The following is a 17,315-nucleotide window of genomic DNA, read 5'->3' on the forward strand; positions in this document are numbered from 1 at the left end:
ATTTAATTATTTTTCATTAAGTGTACTGTTTTTTGTTAACCATTTAGTAATTTTCCTTTTGTTTCTTACTTACTTTTTAGTTTGCCTCTTGCCCTTGTCTCTTCATGTTATACTGAACAGGCGATCTGAACCCTTATTTTAAAGTTTTGCAAGCCATAGGCTAACTGCTGGGCCATTGACTTTGTTTCCTTTATTGTTGGCATCCACTTTCTCACTTTAGTAATATTTGGTTTGGTATTTTGCCCCTTATTGGTTACTCTTTTTCTCCTTGTAACATATTTGCTATATCTTTTCTTTTTGTATTGCTTTGCCTTTTTTCTTCCTTGTATTTTTTTGTTTCTTTGTGTGTTTGCTTAGTCACTTTGAATGGACTTTATTTAATTGCCTTTTGCTTTGAGTAATTTATTAATAAACCGAATAGACCTAAAACTAGTGTGTTTGGAATCTTGCAGTGTTCTGTTGAGCTGTAAAGCCTAAATATTAATAATTTGGTATATCTAATTTAAAGATAGTTATCTGTGATGTGCCTTCAGAACAGTCCGTGCGTATAACTTAAAAAATTCTGTGCTGTCAAATCATGACTTCAGTGTGTCCCATAGATGTTGGAAATTAGGTCACTAATCCAGATAGTTCCATTTTACTCATAGAGGTTCATTTAGACTGAGATCAGGTAACTAGGAAGGGTACAACACTGAGTTAAAATCTATTGTAATGTTGTGGAAACCATTCCAGGTCTTCCCAAGCCTTGTCACATGTATTGTTACCCAGATGAAAATTACCTTGTGCAGATGGTTCTGACATGAACTGAAGCACCTGATATACCTCTTTCAATACTGATGTTACATGTCTATTGTCATATTCCTATGTAAAGAATATGTTTCCCATTACAAGACCACCATTGATTAGATGTTTTTTGGGTGTTAGACTTTTGTCAATAAACTGTCTTAATAAAGTGAGTTTTCTTCTTCTTTTTTTTTTTTTTTTTAATTTTTATTTATTAATTTTATTACAATCAATACATAGCAATCAAGTTTTACAAAAAAGAATTATGTTAAGAACAGATCGATCCCCACCCCTGAGAGAGAGAGCAAGCCAAACGGTGTAAAATTTAAGGCTTGTAAAAATACCTAAATTAATAAATTCTCTGTGCTTTATAAACTTATTTTAAAATATTACTGATTAGATCCTGCCATGTTTTGAAAAAAGTCTGTACAGATCCTCTAACTGAGTATTTGATTTTTCCAATTTTAAATAGTATAATACATCAGTTTCCCACTGACTTAAAAGAGGAGAGTTTGGGTTCTTCCAGTTTATCAGAATAAGTTTGCGTGCCAACTGAGTTTTCTTCTAAACTACACGGACACCCAGCTTGTTGAGACTTCATAGCATCACCTGCATGTATTGCTCTCAGTGATTCAGCATATAGCTACTTGAGAAGGATGGCCGTACAAAATAAAGTGGTCACTCAGGAACAGCCTTTCAGCAAGTTTTAGGAGAGTAATGAGTACACATGAAATGCAACAATACCAGGTAACAAAAAATCTGTTTACCTGTGTTGTCCTCTGTTTATGAAAATGGGACACCAATTTCATTTCATTAGTTAAAAAAAAAATCATAAAATAAATTAATATGGAGTGTCTGTTAATTTATATTTCCCTAATTTACTGGATTTGAGAGGTACCAAGAGCAAAATAAAATCAGATTATTTTTAAACATTTCTTTCATATCTAAAGCTTGCATTGCTTAATTTTACCAAAATAAACTATATTGACATACCCACATGTTTTCAAAACTACTAGTATAATATGCAACTGACGGCTGTAGCAGTGTTGGCAATAATTATTTGTAATAGTTTACGGACTGAAAGAATTAACCCTTTTTCACAATACAGTACATGTGTGAAGATAGTTTTATTTTTAATTAAGAAATGAGCTTTTTTAATTATCACCTTTGAGTAAAAACAATAAAATTAATTGTGACATTATAGTTGTATTTGTTTTGGTGTGTTTTCAGTATCTATCCATATATCCATCTGTTTTCAAACCCACTCTGTAGCAGAATGAAAAGTGAAGCTGATACTGGAATGTAAATTTCAAAAGATTTTCATTGATGCCCAAATGAACTTTACATTGTTCTTTATTTTAATTTTTTGATTGAAGAATTATAGTTTATCAAATAGTGAGAAGTTATGCAAAATGACACATGTTATTGGCTAACAAAAAGATCACAATATGCAAGCTTTCAAGGCTACTAACACAGTACAACACCCTAGCACTACAGTATATCAACCAAGAAGAACAATGTCAAATTTTTAGGCAGTCTTAGCCCTCCTATTTTTTTCTCACACTGCTAACTCAATGTTACCCAACTGAGTGAAGTAACCCCTGATATGTAGAAACCCAGAGTTATTGCTCCTGTGCATAAGTGTAATTACCAAGCAGTAGACTTTTGTGTCAGCTAGGAGCACTGTAAGTCATCAACAGAAACCACAGGATCATAAATGTAGGCACTGACCAAAAAGCAATTTTTGAATTTTTGGCTAAAAATAGCGTGAAGCATATTCTACAGATGTGGTTCTTCAATCTGCTGGGGTCCTGAGCACATATGCAGGACACATGTGGATTCAAAAGCCAGGAGCCACTTCCGCTAACCTCAGTCTCATCAAATCCTTCAAGGGTTCACAGGACATAACAAGAGATAATAAAGCTCCACAGTGTATTAATTTGCTTATGGTAGTGGTGCATTCACATTTCCTCAGAATTATTACTCTTACAGCTCTTGAGTAACTATTAATATTAATATCCAAGCTGGATGTTTGAAAATATCTGTAGATGGTGAATTTTGCCAATTTACTGAACTTGACACCATATGGCAATAACAATATGGCGATGGTGGCAAAAACTGAAGATAACAAATATAAATTAAATATAGCATATTATAGATATGTATTTCATTTGAAAGAAACATATTTTCATTGTACCCATCTGTGATTTATTATAATTTATTTGACCAAGACAAAGTCACTGCAAGGATGACAAGCTTAATCACAATAAGGTGGAAATACAACACATTCTAGCATGCCATAGTAACTGCCTTAGCAGCTTCTTTAGTTATCAGTCTTCCTTCAGTTGCCTTTAAATTTCATTTTTAAAAATGACTACTTAAGCTAACTGGCAAGTACCTTCCTGCTATATGCATTTACAGCATAGAAATAGCGTATTTTAAAAGCTGATTTAATCTGAACAGCCATCTTGGAAAATATGTTCTTTCAGTTCTACAATTTTATCTCTGCATAGCTTTGGTTTTCAGGTTCCTTTCTCTTTTTCTCCACCCTTTGCCTAAACCTGAACTACACAGTTGGTAGGAGTGTGAGCTTATTTGGAACAATGAAAGCGTGAGGCAACCCAGGGTAGGAAAACATTCATTATTGGACATAATGCATGAACACCCAGGACAATTTAAAGTTGCTAATAATCCTGAAAGCATGTCTTAAATTTAAACAGAAAATAAGAGTCAATGGAGCAAAACCACATTTTCTTCTTTTATGTAAAAGTCTTAATGTAAAGCACTGAGTATGGAGGAAAAAAATATCACAACAACTGTAAATCATGTAAAATTATAATACAATAATGCTTTCAGGTGTTTAGAGAATATATTCTAGTACTCTGGAAAATTAGACCATGTTTGAAAAATAAGACATCAGGCAGGCAAACACATATGTAAAGGAAAGGGTGGATAACCACTACCAAAAAGAGTATGGAAAGACTGTGTGCCAGCCATGGTCACCACTTTTACAAGCATTTTTAATATGTTGCAATAAACAAATAAAACTTGCAGCTTTGCACATTATTGCATTCTAAAAGTCAAGTGTTGTAGCACAGTTTCTTGTTGCTCTACTTGTGCTGATAAAGTGGGTGTAACACTGCCAAATTTTAAGTCACCAAAAGCAATTCTGTGCTAAATTTGTTTGTTATTATTATTTTACATTATAAAATGTGAAGAAACACATGAATGAGAAACAAACTTATTAGGAGATTAAGAGAAGTAATTTTTGAAAATGAAAACTTTAAAGAAGCTAGACTGATAGCTGCTGTAACTAAGCTGCTAAGGTAATTAAATTCTGTTTCTGAGTTGCAAAACTCTGTTGAGCGCATTTGTACATTGTGTAAAATTATCATCAGATAATTTTCAGGTCATCTCAATTATGTCTTTAGCTGCAAGCTGAAGATAAGTTTCAGTTTTGGCCTATTCAGAAGGTTTATTTTGTTGTAATACAGCCTAAATGGAAATATACATTTTGTCATTGTCAGGCTCCGACTGAAACAAAAAATAATTTTTAGCCAGTTTGCAGTTCAAATTCTATCACTTTCTGTCTTTCAGTCCCTAAGCTGGTTATGTAACATCTCTGCCCTTTAGTTAAAAGTATCATAAAAATCTCTTGTATTTAAAGTGCTTTTGGATGATGTTGACAATAAAATAGGCTATATAAATACCACATTACCTGAAATTAGTTGAGTAAATGAAGGACTGTCACATGAAATAAGCAGCTTTCAGCAATAAGTTGTTTATTGATTTGCTTTGAATTTTAATTCACACTGATAGTTGTTATACAGGCTTGTTTTCAGCTAGTTGAAGATAAAAAATATGTGATTTTTGCCAGTAATGGCTTCAGTTGTGGACAAGTGTTTTTATTACTGAAAACAACACTTGATGCTTAAGCTCCTACTTAGTGGTTTCCTGAGCTGCTCACTTGCACAGTTCTTGGTTTTTGATGAGCCTAAGCACAATTGCTAGCCAAAAAGTAATCTTAAAGTGATAACAAAAAGTTTGGTTGGCTTCAGTTCAGTTGACATGGTCATAATTAATCAACAACATTAGAAATACAGAAACTGCAGGAAATGCACTTTCTCTCTGCTCAGCAAAATGTCACTACATGGGGAAAATACACACAATGAATGATAGCATGGAGGAAAGCTTAATTTATTATAATAATTTTTTAGAGTAGAGACATTTAGTGTAGTAATTTTATTGCATACTAACATAATCATTAGCTTGAATTTAAAGATAATTGTAACTAATCATATCTCTAGAAAGATAATTTGTTGTAACTAATCTGTGCTATACGTAAGAGGAAATATAAGAGAACAAAATGTTTTAGTTCAGAGGACAGAGGGCTGGCACACAAGTTATCCTGTGCACAAGACTAATGTTGTCAAGAGCAGAAAAGTGTTTCCAGAATGCACTTTGAAATAATAAAGTTTCTTGAACTTTTCAGATGTTCTGCTAGGGGAATAATGTAATTTCTCATTGGAATTAATTTATTTTCTTAAGTTCAGGACAATTCTTGCTCTGATTGGATTTTTTGTGTATTATATTTGTAAATCAATAATTATTTTTAGCACAAAAGAATCTTTTAAAATAGTTTCCATTTACTTCTTCCTTATATTGTAGTTCATCAACATTTTAAAGATTTTTCCATTTAATTTGTAAAGAAAAAATATAAGTAAAAATGTAATAAAGAAAATATACATATACATACATATACAAATATATATATAATAAAGAAAAAATGTAAAGAATTAAATAATTCTGCATTCACATAACTTTAAGAATTATTAAAATTGTATCGTGTATAAAGAGCCCTGTGATAGTGCTTACTAGTGATAGTGGCAGCAGCTGTACAGTGTAAATGTAGCCTTAAAAGTAGCTTTTTAATAAACTTACCTCTTGGTACACATAGCAGGATTGGTGGATGTCTTGTTCGTATTGTTTCTAGAATTGGGTCTAACTTTAGTGACCCTAATTTAGAGTAAAGAATGGATGGATGAAATTAATGGATATAGCTGGATGGATAAATATGGATTATCTATTAAAATAAGGTGTAATATGTGTGTATCATGGCATGCACTATAAATATGAGACCATAAACTAATGTTCAGTAAAAAACTCCATGATTTTGGTTGTAATCCTAAATTTCAGAGTTGAATAGCTTTAGGAATTATTTCAGAGTCTAGTTATACTATACCTGAAATGTGCTAGAAACAGTTTGAGTGGTCTTACTAAAAATTGAGCTGTCTTAGAGTAATTATATTAGTATGTGCTGTACTATGTACACGTGACAATAAACTCAACCTTGAAATTGTTACCCTTAAAAGTGATTTTTTAATTAAAATAGAATACTTCAGATAATTACTTTGTTTAATTTTTGTATTTTTCAAATTACCATCGATAGTTTTTGGACCCCCAAATTCATCTTCAGCTAGGGTGTCTTTTTGTGACAATGCAGTAACATGGATTCCCCATAATAATGTAGATTTGAACTCAAATTGTCTCCCACAATCCAGAAGCTTAAAGTTTGATTGATTTTGGGTGGGCAGGAGGGGAAGTCTGAGTCTACACTATGATGGTCTGGTCACTATTTGCTTATGCAGCTCTGAGTTTTTTTCCTTGTGTTTGGGGAGAGCGGTGCTTATTTCTTACTACACTGTCTGATTCACCGGGAAAAATGAAAATAGCCAGGATTGCAGAAGACCAAATCCACCCCATGAACCTCTATTTTCAATTTGTATATTGTGACTGTACAAGATTTTACAAACCAAAGTAGGCAGCCATAATTCAGTGCACACTTTAATTATGCAGTTTCAGTAAGATGAATACCTTTGAAATGTTGCATCCAGTCCAGCACATTGCAATACCTTAAGTATGTTTTTTGAATAGGCCCACTATTTTAATTTTATATTTTATCAAGTGTTTTGTTTGAGCATATATTCTGGAGTAATTCACCAAATTGAAACTGCATCTAAGTGTGTGTGCCCACTTGTGGACAATACATTCAGCCGGGATATAACAGCCAAGAGAGGCTTTACGTTTACGATTTACATTTGTGTGTTTTCTTAACGAATGAGACTAGATGTGTGAATTTTATTTTTATTTTTATATATTTCTTCTAGGTCTTACCTTTTCCAAGCCAAGTAGTTTATAACAGAGTTGGGAAGTGTGGTAGTCGCACTGTTGTCCTGCTGCTCAGAATTCTTTCTGAAAGACATCAATTTAATCTTGTGGCCTCGGATGTCCATAATAAAACTAGGCTCACCGAGAACGAACAGGTAATCATTTATTTTCTGTTTTTTCACGTTATAAATTTTTTTTAATAGACTCTTACTTAACAGATTTACCTTTAAGGAAATACTATAAAAAGAACTGGAACTAATTTTTATAGTTTCCTTAACAGGAAAGAAAAGAATGAGGTTTATCTAAGACAAATTTTGGAAATATTACATAGCTAAAGTGGGGTAGTAATTGCAAGTCGTTACAAGAACAGGAAAATGAGAACTCACTGGAAAATACAGCACTTGCACTCTATTATGTAGTGTGTTTGGAAAAAGTTTGGCCTTGTGCAAGAATTATTTTGTCAATTAATAGTGAATTTTCTACACTATGTAATTCACACTGTTAAAACACAGAACTAGATGTACTCTTATAATACAGTAAATATACAGTGAATTTGAGTGTGTTTCATGATGTTATAATAAAGCAAAAATGGCATAAATTTCAAAACATGATGTATGGCACATCATTATTGCCTATAGTTATGCAATTAAAAAAAAAAAAAACTTTTAAAGCAACACTTTAAACTAATATCTGCTAAATAAAATGTTTGACCTGACACTATGAAATAGAAAAGTGTCAGATTAAGAGAATTTAAACACTTGGATTTGTAATGGAAACTGTGCAATTAGTACAGCGAAACTTAGAAGAAATTTATAAGCCCAGTTGACCTGAAGCACATCACCACTATCCAGAAGCAAAAGCCTCAAAAAAGACCATTGTCCGATTAACATTTTCCTTTTCGTTCTTTCACTGGCAAAAACACTTATATACCAAAATAAAAAGTATGTATAACCAGGTTAATTACGAAACAGCTGTGAAAGACAGGTATGTCACTGTATATAGAAATAAACAGATAAACATATTATGTGTTTCTAATGAACCAATTTCTTCATTAAAGCTTTTAGCAAACTACTGTTCTCTCTATAAAGGCCCTTTCATATGTAAGTGTTTTTTTAATGTTTTAGCGCTAGACTAGAACACTCCTAAACCACTCAAAGTTATTTCCTATTTTTTTCAATGACATGATTCACTTCTAAATGTTTTAGTAGCGAGTGGTTTAGAAAACACCTGCATGCAGCCAAACATGTGTAAAATTGAAATCATTGGTAACTCATAAAATGCTGGTAAAAGAAAACAAAGTGTTTTGCAAGTGTCTTTACAGGACATCACTGTCTCTTCCTAGATTAATCAGTTTATTGAAACTAAAAAAAAATATTAGTGTCGCCCTGCACATGCAAGCTTCAGTCGTCTATTGTTATCTATATAGGTTAAGTGCACATGTACCTTGCAATAATGTGTCAACAAAAGCTATAGAAATACATTTAGTTTTAATCATGTTAAACTTCTGTTCTGATAACACAGAGGCAGAGAAGTAGCACAGAAATGGTATTCTTTCCTTACTGTGCCAACTGAATGGGGTTTGCATGTTCTGTCCTTGTGTATTTATGCATTGGCCACTATTAGTGAGTGTTTGTAATTGAGTAGAATTACCTGTTTTAACACTGAATACTGAAAATGTGTCAGTCAAACGTTTCAATTAAGAAAACACATTTACTCCTGTTTATATTAAATAACACAAGCCCACTTATTCCCTCCCAAATCCCAGCCCCAGCTAAACGTTTGCCACTGCGTCAATAGATCACAATGTTTCAGAATATCTTTAACAAATAACTAGATTAAAACTAAACAGGTGCTTTACAAATTCCTTTCTGTTACTGGATTGCACACAGCATGCTCTTTCTTTTTTGGCAGTACGACTGAGCCCTGAAAATGATGGCACACCATGCACCATGATGGCTTCTTGCTTTATACCCAGTGCTGCTGCAGTAATCACTGGCTTCCATTGATCCTAAACTGGGCAGATTAGTTTACCCCTCAGACCTTGCAGGATTAAATATACATGGATATAAGATATGTTCAGTACTATTGAGTTGATTACCAATGTGCACGATAACCCCTTCCATAGTAGCTGGTGCTAGATTACACTGGTCTACAAAAAAATATTTTTGTTTGCTACTGGGAACTTCAGAGCAGCTCTTTATTAAGTTTTTTACACTGATTTCATATATGAAATTGAAATTAAGCTAGCACGTCAGGTTTTTGAAATACACATCATTGAAGTTTTGACAATATCAATATAATATTGTGATAAAGACACTGTATATCACCCGACCCGACACAGACTCGCACTGAGGAACGTGTAAAAACACAAAAAGACTTTATTTTCTTCAGCTGGAGGGCATGTCTTCCCCGTGAACCCCCCAGCCACAACCCAGTCCCAATTAAAGCACAAAACCAAAAGCAAACCACAAAGTAACATGCCCTTCTGGCACCACCACTCCTCCATTGAAGCTTCGTCCTCTCCTCCCGACTCTGGCCCCTGAGTGGTGGTGGCTGGCTCCTTTTATAGCCCACCCGGAAGCGTTCCAGGTGCTTGACCACCTGGTTCTAATTGCACTTCTGGGTGGGGCTGAAGAGTTGTCCAGCTGGGCTGTGGAATCCATGCAGCACCCCCTGGTAGCCACCCCAGCTCCCAATCGGGCTGTTGAGGACTCCATCTCCCATGGAGCCCTGCAGGAGGTTGAGGCATCACAAGCCTCCCGGGGGAGAATTTGAGTTGCCCATGGTTGCTCCCTCGGAACATATGCAGCAGGGGCGTCCCGGCTGAGCCCGCCACAAATATATCAACATGATGTCTGGAGTTTGGACTATGCCCTACCAAAATTGTTTTGATGTTTATTCTGAAAAAAACCAGAAGACAATACCAGAGACACATTACAGCATATCTATGTCAATTTACCTCAATATAAAAGTGAGGTCAGTGTGCCCAAAAATGTTGGAGGCACTCACTTTTGCTCTTGTACTGCACATCCATCTCTCTTTTCAAGAACCAATAGTAGTCACCCATAATGTTCGGAGTGCATTTTCCCTGATATCAGTTTTCCATCACCTTTGTATCTTGATGAAATCTTTCCCTATACTCATCGCTGACATCGCCCAGATTTGGTGGAAAAAAGTCAAGATGAGAATGTAAAAAATGCATCTTCAGTGACATTCTGGCTCCCATAAGCTTATACACTTTCAGCAGGTTCTCCACAAGCTCAGCGTTATTCTGTGTTCTGTGACTGCCAAGAAAATTCTGGACAACCTGCACAAATTCTTCCCATGCTGCTGCTGACTCAGTGGGCTTCAGTTTCCTTTTGAACTCATCATCAAGCATCAGTTCACAGATTTCAGGCACAACAAAAACACATTCCTTAATTTTGGCTTGACTTTTCTCGAGACCAAACTTATTTCTTAAATGCTGAAAAGCATCGCCGTTTCTTTCGATCGCCTTGACAAAATTTTCAAAATAATGGTGAATCTAACGAACAAAATGTCCTGAAATGCAATGTTATCTTTAACAGTAAAACCACTACCCACTGCACCGTTATGTCTGAGTTGTGTCATTATGCTTTAGAGTCATATAAGAAATGGTAATCAGTAACAAATATTTTTTCTGCTAATTAAAAATTAATAATTTTTAAATAAAATTAATAATAACAAGGTAAACAACTCACAGCTGTTAGTAACGTGTGGCTAATTTTTTTTATCTCAATGGCATCCCTAGTGGAATTACCAGTATTTATCAAAATGGTCATTCACCTTTACTGTCCAGTCACCCTAGTTGTCCAAGACCTGGAACATCATAACTAAAAAATGGGATGTGCTGGACGAAAGTGGTTTTCAGATTTGGAGTCAGCAAGTGAAACCTGTTAAAGGTGAAAGACTCCCAGTAGCAAAATGCTTGCTGACCAGTGTTATTGGTTCAAATGCTTGCATGATGTTGCACCAACAGCAGTAGGCAATTTTGTCATGAAATAACACACTGATTTTTTTCCCCCTAGTATCACTACATAACATGCTTATCAATATCTATGTTTAATCCTGGAGTTTTTCAGGATGTTGCCTGCTTCACAGGGAGTGCAGACTTGTCCTCTTGACTCCTTTGCTGCAGAACAATATGTACAATCACAACGCTGACAACACCAGCACTTCAGCACTGTGATTGCCAGGATTAAAAGCACTAAAGACATGGAGGGCATTCAGGAAACAAATCACTTCAAAAACCAACAATACCTCCAAATGTACAAAATGGAAATTATGTCAATTGTATAATTACCTCCAGAAAATTTATAACACTCAAGAGTGAACTGGCCATAATTTTTAGTTGTAGCAGTGAGCTATAAGTTTCTCAGACAAATGTAAAATTTCGTCTAGAAATATATTTCATATAGGTGCAACATATCTTTTATGACCACAAATCTCACTTCCATGTGGATGGATAACTGTAATAGTTACATTAAGCTGGGCCCCCCCTCTTTTCATTTTTCATTCTTTTTCATTGTTCACCATTCAGTGCTGCTCTCTTGTATCTGTGTATTACAGATAAAAGTCAGCATCACCAAGTTCACAAATTAAAGGAACTTCTTGCTTATGAACAAACACATTTCCATTAATAAAGGAGAAGAAACAGTTGTCTTTTTGCATATTTTTATTTTTTTATAGATTTATATAAATAAGAAAGATTTGTTTTCTCTTCCTCTTTAAAACTTGTTAATCTACATTCTTAATAATATGTCTTTTGGTTCTGCATTTTACACAATAAATTTGTTAATATGGATGTTCCACAATGTAGGGATGAGGAATAAACTTTTTTAGGACACACAGTATCCCAGTAACTCTTAAAAGGCTTGTCCTTATCCGGTGTGCTCTTATTCAGTCCCTTTATCACAGTAAAATCAAACAAAATTACAAAGCACGTCTTTTACTGAAGTTAAATATAAAAAGTATCTAGAATACTAAAAACAAGCTATGTTTCTATCTATTCATTTTCTAATCTACATATGCAGTTGAATCATGATGAGTTTTGCTTTTCATGGTAGCATTGAGAATAGACTGGAAACTAGCCCTAAAGAGAGTGCCAGTACCTCACAGTTTATTCACACAAACACCCAGACCCAACACATACACACACATTCACTTTCTGTTTTCCACGCTCATAGCAGGGAAATTTGGAAACGCTAGTCAACCTAACACGCACATCCTTCAGACTGTATAGTTTATTTAATACTTTTAAAGCTTAACCAAAGGTATACAGCATATCTTAACATAAATAATGATGAACATATGAAACATAACTTTGGGCTTAGAAATGCTAATACTCAGTAAGACATTTTTTCTTATGATGATGTAATTACAGTAGTTCTTGTTTGCATAGCCAAGGCAGACTCTTAAGTTATGCCAAGCTGAAAGCTTTATCCAGTGGAATCAGGAAGTCAAACAGGGGTGAATATGCATGGAATTTTACTCCAGACTATTTAACCATTTATATTTCAGTTTTTCTCTCATTGCCCATTCTGCTAGGCTTTAGTGGTACATCAGGCCTGTTAAGAAAGCAGACTTAACACGGATGCAGGCATCCAGCTGTGCCATCTCCCAAACTATGTGGCTGAACTCCAGATTGTACTAGGATCTGCCTGGACATCATCTGATAACAAAGGTGAAGAGTTAAACTGACATCTTTCCAGAGCACTATCTGCAGACGTTTTGAGCCAGAAGGCACAAAATGGACTCAAAAAAGAACAAAGAGTTATCATTCAAGCAATAACAACTCTGATGGAGAGAAAAATTCATCTGTGAGGATTTTGTAACTGGAAGTAACTTTAATCCAATCAGGATTGTAGCTGTGTTTTCCCAAAATTACCAAAGGTCAGCAGCTTCAACTCAAAAAATGTGATTCAACAAAAGCCTGACACGCAGAAATGATTCCACAGACAAAATGTCTTCATTTTTAAAAGTTTAGTTAAGTTTCAAAGTAAAACAGTTCACACAGAAAAGAAAATTAAAACAAAAAAGGAAAAAATAATGTTAAGAAAAGTTCAGTTCAAAGCTTAAATCTTGTTACATCTCAAATCGTTACTATTTACTTAACATTTCTGAACCACTTCAAAACTGTCAGAAAACTGTATGCTTATCTCATCTCTGAGTAGAAAATGGGGCTTTCAAGTCCCTCTTTACTGGGACCTGTTATTTCTACAACTAAGCTTATTATCACTGTTTCTCAGTTATAATAAGAAGGTTCTATCTCTTGCTAACTTATAGGGGGAAAAGACTATAGTAAGTTATGACTATGAAAGAAATGTATGTTCTATTCAAATTAAGCAAACATTAATATGAGTTTAACTCAAAACTTCAACTTTCTAAGATTAGCTCTTACATTTCCAGCCCCTAATTGGCTATACAGGAACGGAGACAAATACTATTCATTACTTCAGTATGAGCCAATTATTTGTATATTAACTATTCTTTTCAAATCACTAGCAATAACACTGCAAAGAAACATTTTAAAAACTACATATTTCAAACATTGGCTGTTTCTTGAAGTAGGCACAGTTTATTTATGGTTCTGTCCAGTGTGCTGGTTTTGGTCTGCACACAAACTCTTCTGACTGCACCTTTAGCATCTGGCATTGTCTTGATGACTCGACCTATTATCCAGGAATTGCGAGGTGTAGCTTTGTCTACAGTTAGATCAACTTCCCCAGGTTTGTAATTTCTTCTTGGTACAAACCATTTTTGACGTTTTTGAAGTATTGGCAAATACTCTTTTGTCCATCTTTTCTAAAACAAATCAGCCATTTTAAGTGTGTCATCCTTCAAAGGCAAATTTAAACAATAGTGGCCACCTACCAGTCTTATAGATTCTGAGGCTATGCGCATGAACTTGATGTCCTCTTGCGACAATTCCTCTTTTTATTCGCAGCTACGCTCAGGGAAATCTGTGTTATACCTTTGCAGCAGCATATCTTCAATCTCTGTTATTGACACATAATTGACTGAATGTTTAGGCAGCTTACCACTTTGTTTTGCAAGGTCGCCTATCTCTTTGTATGATCCACCAACCACCCATCCGAGTGCAGTCTTCATGGTGTGAGGTCCACCTCCTTGGCTAGGTATGACTCATGACTGCTCAAAGATTTCTGGGTAGTTGATGCCTACTAAAAGATCTACTTCAGAGTCAATATGAGATAGACGTACCTCTTTAAGATACAGTGGTGTGAAAAACTATTTGCCCCCTTCCTGATTTCTTACTCTTTTGTATGTTTGTCACACAAAATGTTTCTGATCATCAAACACATTTAACCATTAGTCAAATATAACACAAGTAAACACAAAATGCAGTTTTTAAATGATGGTTTTTATTATTTAGGGAGAAAAAAAAATCCAAACCTGCATGGCCCTGTATGAAAAAGTAAGTGCCCCCTGAACCTAATAACTGGTTGGGCCACCCTTAGCAGCAATAACTGCAATCAAGCGTTTGCGATAACTTGCAATGAGTCTTTTACAGCGCTCTGGAGGAATTTTGGCCCACTCATCTTTGCAGAATTGTAATTCAGCTTTATTTGAGGGTTTTCTTGCATGAACCGCCTTTTTAAGGTCATGCCATAGCATCTCAATTGGATTCAGGTCAGGACTTTGATTAGGCCACTCCAAAGTCTTCATTTTGTTTTTCTTCAGCCATTCAGAGGTGGATTTGCGGGTGTGTTTTGGGTCATTGTCCTGTTGCAGCACCCAAGATCGCTTCAGCTTGAGTTGACGAACAGATGGCGGACATTCTCCTTCAGGATTTTTTGGTAGACAGTAGAATTCATGGTTCCATCTATCACAGCAAGCCTTCCAGGTCCTGAAGCAGCAAAACAACCCCAGACTATCACACTACCACCACCGTATTTTACTGTTGGCATGATGTTCTTTTTCTGAAATGCTGTGTTCCTTTTACGCCAGATGTAACGGGACATTTGCCTTCCAAAAAGTTCAACTTTTGTCTCATCACTCCACAAGGTATTTTCCCAAAAGTCTTGGCAATCATTGAGATGTTTCTTAGCAAAACTGAGACGAGCCCTAATGTTCTTTTTGCTTAACAGTGGTTTGCGTCTTGGAAATCTGCCATGCAGGCCGTTTTGCTCAGTCTCTTTCTTATGGTGGAGTCATGAACACTGACCTTAATTGAGGCAAGTGAGGCCTGCAGTTCTTTAGACGTTGTCCTGGGGTCTTTTGTGACCTCTCGGATGAGTCATCTCTGCACTCTTGGGGTAATTTTGGTCGGCCGGCCACTCCTGGGAAGGTTCACCACTGTTCCATGTTTTTGCCATTTGTGGATAATGGCTCTCACTGTGGTTAGCTGGAGTCCCAAAGCTTTAGAAATGGCTTTATAACCTTTACCAGACTGATAGATCTCAATTACTTCTGTTCTCATTTGTTCCTGAATTTCTTTGGATCTTGGCATGATGTCTAGCTTTTGAGGTACTTTTGGTCTACTTCTCTGTGTCAGGCAGCTCCTATTTAAGTGATTTCTTGGTTGAAACAGGTGTGGCAGTAATCAGGCCTGGGGGTGGCTACGGAAATTGAACTCAGGTGTGATACACCACAGTTGGGTTATTTTTTAACAAGGGGGCAATTACTTTTTCACATAGGGCCATGTAGGTTTGGATTTTTTCTCCTAAATAATAAAACCAGCATTTAAAACTGCATTTTGTGTTTACGTGTGTTATATTTGACTAATGGTTAAATGTGTTTGATGATCAGAAACATTTTGTGTGACAAACATGCAAAAGAATAAGAAATCAGGAAGGGGGCAAATAGTTTTTCACACCACTGTATGCTCACTTATCGATATCTTCTTGTAGTGGAACATTCTCTCCGTTCACTGGAATGGAGACCTGTGTGAAGACCTTTGGCAAATCAATATATTCAAAATCACTGAGACCACAGACTTGTAAATCTGATAAGACAGTTAGCATCTTTGAATCATCATCATCATAATTACTCATGGTTTTGAGGAATACTTGTGTTCTTCTCCCTTGAAGACTTATATGTCTCTGGAGCCTTTCAGTGCAAATTGTTACTATACTGCCGAGGTCTACAAAGGAGTATGTTTCTACATACCTTTCACTTTTCTTATATTTTACCTTAACAGTAACTACTTGCAGTGCGCATTTGTTTCCGGCCCCAGTAAAGGCACAAGTTCCAGTCTCAGTTTCCTTTTCAGTTGGTGTTGCTACACTGGCCGTAGCTTTAGATGTTGCTCCACTGTCTTTTTTGATGTGCAGGATGTCTGGGTGCTGAAAAGAACATGTCTGACATTTCATTCTTTCTTTACAGTTGTCACTGAGATGCCCTTGTTTGACACAGCGAAAACATAAAGATTCTAAAAAGTCAATTCTTTCTTTATGTGGCAGTTTTTTGATTTTACTACATTCAGCAAGAGTATGCTGACCATTGCAGTATATACAAGGCTTTCTAAATGCACATGTATCATTAACAGTCTTTTTGACAGAGTCCCCTTTTTAGCAGCATCAGATATGTGTGTTAACAGGCTATTTGTATCTTTCAGCCATACCGCTGTAGCGTCAATAGATTCATTCCATTTCTTAGAGCTTTCTGCGAATGTCGTTTTCCATTTCTTAATCGCTCCTTCTTTATTTAACGCGGATAGAAGCCTTTTATGTAGACCCTCTATCTCACTGTGCGTCTCACAAAATTTTTGAAGTCTTTTTGCTACTTCTAAATGATTTTCTGAAGCGTTTTTAAGGCTTTCTATTTCAGCCTCAAGCTCAGAGAGCCGTTCTTTCTTTCTACTCATATGATCTTTAAGATCTCTAATTATATTTTCTGAATTCGAGTCTGTGCTTAGATCACTGCCAATCTCACTTGAGCTATGCTTAGACATTGCCATGACAGCAGTTCGAGTAAATGACAGGACGTTTCCTGACAGCAGTTTAGTCACAATCAGGACGTTCCAACAAAGCAGATTACTTCCTCGCAACAAGCCTTCAATGACTCAGGCAAAAGCACAACCGATCATCCAAAATGTCTTTTTATAATATCACAGTCTCTCAAATTTTCTCAAGTTACGGCGACCTTGCTTTCATTTATGATAATGCAGAAATAGTAGATGAGAGCACAGTATCTCTGAATGATTCAGTCCTTTTTCTTCGTTGACAAGTTCTGGAGCAGAAATGTCCTCTGTGGTCGGATGGCAGATTCCAGTTCAAGTTCCAGGCCTTCAGATGGCAATTTTTCTGACGAAAATGTAACTGCGTTTTCTCAAAATTACCAACGTTCAGCAGCTTCAACTCAAAAAATGGGATTCAACAAAAGCC

General features: G+C 35.7%; 1 protein-coding gene across 1 annotated transcript in view; it reads left to right on the forward strand.

The window, feature by feature from the left end:
• usta (uronyl 2-sulfotransferase a) overlaps positions 1-17,315 on the forward strand; it is a 396,647-nt gene that overhangs the window by 256,351 nt on the left and 122,981 nt on the right. The window contains exon 3 of the mRNA XM_039747559.1: positions 6,951-7,106. Within this exon, the coding sequence (XP_039603493.1) occupies positions 6,951-7,106 (156 nt within the window). The remainder of the gene's footprint in view (positions 1-6,950; positions 7,107-17,315) is intronic.

The sequence above is a fragment of the Polypterus senegalus genome, chromosome 3, assembly GCF_016835505.1.
Source record: "Polypterus senegalus isolate Bchr_013 chromosome 3, ASM1683550v1, whole genome shotgun sequence".
Taxonomy (NCBI): Eukaryota; Metazoa; Chordata; class Cladistia; order Polypteriformes; family Polypteridae; genus Polypterus; species Polypterus senegalus.